This window comes from Nuphar pumila, unplaced genomic scaffold (assembly GCF_984573655.1).
Source record: "Nuphar pumila unplaced genomic scaffold, dmNupPumi1.hap1.1 HAP1_SCAFFOLD_147, whole genome shotgun sequence".
Lineage (NCBI taxonomy): Eukaryota > Viridiplantae > Streptophyta > Magnoliopsida > Nymphaeales > Nymphaeaceae > Nuphar > Nuphar pumila.
The window spans coordinates 103,961-107,705 of record NW_028323188.1 but is presented as its reverse complement, the minus strand read 5'-3'; the positions used below and the strand labels follow the sequence as shown (position 1 = coordinate 107,705).

The 3,745-nt window shown below is 48.4% G+C and overlaps 1 protein-coding gene across 1 annotated transcript; it reads right to left on the bottom strand.

The window, feature by feature from the left end:
• Window positions 1-715: 715 nt before the first annotated feature.
• Window positions 716-3,329, bottom strand: LOC149811027 (histone-binding protein MSI1-like). Its single transcript, XM_089994040.1, has 4 exons — window positions 3,233-3,329; window positions 3,080-3,135; window positions 2,342-2,836; window positions 716-1,096 (listed from the first exon to the last, which is right to left on the bottom strand). Exons 1-4 carry the CDS (start codon window positions 3,327-3,329, stop codon window positions 716-718), a joined length of 1,029 nt encoding a protein of 342 aa, XP_089850166.1.
• Between the last annotated feature and the right edge of the window lie 416 nt (window positions 3,330-3,745).

The following is a 3,745-nucleotide window of genomic DNA, read 5'->3' as shown; positions in this document are numbered from 1 at the left end:
AATGTTGACCTATGTATCCATCTGTAGATATGTCAGTTGACTGTCGTTCTTAGTTTGTCTCTAGATCCACGGACAATCTAAACACCACTTTGCCGTGGACGAGGAGTCGAATGCAACTACGTTCTGATAAGAAATACTGGCATTCAGGCTGCGTAAAAGCGTGTGTCTGGTACCAGAATTGCGGGTTGTGATCATCCGACAGTGTCGATGCTGGTCCAAGAGAAGGGCAGGGCAACTGCGCTGTTGTGCAACCCTGATCTCATATCACAAACCTTTCGTTTTCTTTTTATCTCTCATACAGTGAAATTGCCTCAAGTGAAACCTGGAATCCCAATTCTATCACTTTGAGATTGATGCCAGACTCATGTGTGCCTTTGTCATAGAAGCCCAAAAAATGCTCCAACCGCAGGTACCTGCCCTCCCTGAAAACTGTCTTTTCCACAAACGCTGGGACTGACAAATACTGTAGCTGCTTGGGTGGTGTCGGCGTGCGGTGTGGGGAAGTGTGCGAAGGCAAAGGGCCCCTTCCCAACGTCACACACCTGGACGACTACCTGATGGGGCACATCCAAGCCATGCAGCCGCTGCTCATCAACATCAACATCACACACACACCGCATTAACATCACAAACCTGGCAGACTCACACGCGGGGCTCATCCATGCCGTGCAGCCGCTGCTTATCAACATCAACATCACACACCTGGACGGCCTGCTCACGTGCCGTGCAGCCACTGCTCGTCAACATCAACATCACACATTTCAACAACATCACACACCTGGAAGACCTCCTCGCGGTGCGCATCCATGACGTGAAGCCGCTGCTCGAGCATGCGCATATCGTGCAGCACGACGGTCCGGTCCGCCGAGCCGGTAGCGAGCAGAAACTCCTCAAAGGGGTTGAACTGGAGGCAGTTGACCTCGGCGGTGTGAGCCTCGGTCTGAGCTGCAGGGTCCGCTGAGTCAGAGCGCAGATCCCAGATCATGAGGCGCTTGTCGTCGCCGACGGAGCCAAAGATGTCTGGATGCTTCCCATGCCATGCCACGTCCTCCACCACGCCCGTGTGGCCTCGGAACATCTGGTGCGCCTTGAGCACCTGCACAACGATCTCTCACTGAGCATCGCTCGCAGGCGGGTGCACAGGATTCGTGATGCTCACGTCCCGTCAACACATTCTCTCACTGAGCATCACTCACAGGCGGGTACACAGATTTCGTAATGCTCACGTCCCGTCAACAGACAGGTAAGCCCTCATGTAGATTGTGTGCGCTGCCACATATCCTCCCAGACGTCCTTCCATACCTGTGGAAGGAAGGAGACCTATACTGTAAAACGTTCTGGATGCAATAGTGTTGTGAATTGGTACATGATCATCACCATAGACGCGTTTTTCAAAGTTTGTGTGTGACCGTCCGGCAGGCGGGTGAGATCGTGCTTCAGATGGCTGTTTCATGCTGAACGCCTGATGGTCGCATAGCGGGAGGGCGGTGGTCAGCATTCCTGGCATAATTCCCGATTGAATTATTATTATTATTATTATTATTATTATTATTATTATTATTATTATTATTATTATTATTATTATTATTATAATTATTATTATTATTATTATTATTATTATTATTATTATAATTATTATTATTATAATAATTATTATTATTATTATTATTATTATTATTATTATTATTATTATTATTATTATTATTATTATTATTATTATTATTGTTATTGTTATTGTTATTGTTATTGTTATTGTTGTTATTATTATTATTATTATTATTATTATTATTACTATTATTATTATTATTATCATTATTCGCATGCCTGGTTGTGCTGGTGCACAACATGATAGCAGACGCATGAAAGCTCTTACGAAATGCATCTTCCCGAGCAGTAATTGGAGTTGCCAATGTCCATGTGCATCGCGGTAGTGCTGTAACTAGATAAAGCATCATCATGAAAGCCCAAGCCCAACACTTGGCTGAGAGAGCATGTGATTGGTGGTGCCCATCCAAGGACTTGCTTTCCAAGGTGGGCGGCGGGCACAGCTTGAGCCATTCCGAGGATGACACTTTCACGACTTTGCTGCAATTCATGGTTGCTCACGGTCGAAAATACATCTATGCAACGGTGTCAATATTTCGAGTAGGAAGGGCCTGTGCTCAAACCCTAACTGCTGTCTCGCAGACGTCCACATGCAAGGGCCAGACAGGCTCAAAACCACTCCATGACATTGAATATATGTATGTGCACTATCCATTGCACTCTCACGAGCTGTGCGTCCGAGGAGGCCACTCACATGCCAATACGCATTTGAAATGCCTTGCGAGCATGAACGTACCCCACCCTTAGCCCCCTCGATCTCCCAGAGACAGATGTTGGCATCGTCCGAGCCTGACAGCAAATTACCTTTCCGAACCTCGTGAGGATTCCAGGCAAGCCCATACCCCTCGACCTCGTGCCCTGAAAGCCGGAGGAAGGGAGTGGACTTGCCATCCCTGGATGGCTTGGAATCGTGTTTGGACCAGTCAAAGACAAGGACCTCCGCTGTCGGTGTTTTTGTTGCGATCAGAAACTCGTTTTGAGGCATATACCGAGCACGGTTAACCTCCCCTTCGTGGTTGATTTGCTGCACGACGGTAACGTGTCCAATGCCATGCGCCATGCCGACGCCTCCAACCTCCATCTTCTCGTCGTCGTAAGCCCGCGCATCATACTCCGAATCTTCAAGAGGCAATTGAACCTCGGCCAACATCAGGTGGTTCTGTTCACCGTCGGATGTGTGCGTACCGAGAATGAGCTTTTGCTTCGCGATTCCGTGATGTTCGTTGCGTGACTGCAAAAGAAAGCCATTTACTCACAAAGAAGTTGGTGAGGGCATTGAAGCAGCACCCTGAAAATTTTGTCGTGGGCGCCTCTGCCGTGCTGTGTACATGTTCACATTTCGCACAAGCCCTGCATGCCCAACGACATTGCAACACGAGAAACAAGGATGCCAAGATGTAATCGTGTCATAGACGACATAATATGACAATGGCATCGTAGCGAGAAACGGAGGTTGCGTGAGCAAGAGACATACCGGAAGCCATTGCACTGTCAAGCTTGGCCATTCCAACGCGTGCGTGATAACCAGGTCTGCGCGGAAGAAAAGCGCGTCAGTCAAGTACTTCTGTCTTGTCTTACAGAAACTGCGTGTGCACGTGGACGTATCCGTGCTTTGGCGCATTCTTACCGTAGAGGAATGGAGTATTCTTCTTCCAGATTTTGTACTCCTCGTTGATCATACGCTCCTCAGCGTCCCCAGGGAAGTCATCTTCCTCCCTTGCCATGGCGAATGGGCGATCTAAAAAACTTCGGTCGAATCTTGGGACAAAACACGTAGAGAACCACAGCACGCAGCCACGACTGGCTAGCAATAAGGCAGACCAGAAGGTTTTCTGGTAGGCATCAAAGAATATCAGTGCCACGTACGTTTTCTCAATGAAAATGGCACGACTGCTGCTTGGCTGATCCGATATGTCGAGGCTGGGGCAACGCGAATTTCAAATAGCATTCGAATAGCATTGCACACCAACAGCCTCCTCACACACCACGGCCCAAGCAGAACCAGGTGCGCTGCCAGCACCACTGAGGAGTCAGGCTCTGGCAACAGCCTTACTGTAAAGCACGGATGATTATGGAAGTTGTGTCCCCCCCAGCCAGCTTTGTTGGCATTGGTTTATTGGTTGTCCGTACGCATTGGGAG

Coding starts and splice junctions, on each gene's coding strand:
- LOC149811027 (XM_089994040.1), bottom strand. CDS start 3,329: ATGGCAAGGGAGGAAGATGACTTCCCTGGGGACGCTGAGGAGCGTATG. Junction 3,136..3,232: donor GAATACTCCATTCCTCTACG/GTAAGAATGCGC, acceptor TCTTCCGCGCAG/ACCTGGTTATCACGCACGCG. Junction 1,097..2,341: donor TCGAGGGGGCTAAGGGTGGG/GTACGTTCATGC, acceptor ATCGTTGTGCAG/GTGCTCAAGGCGCACCAGAT.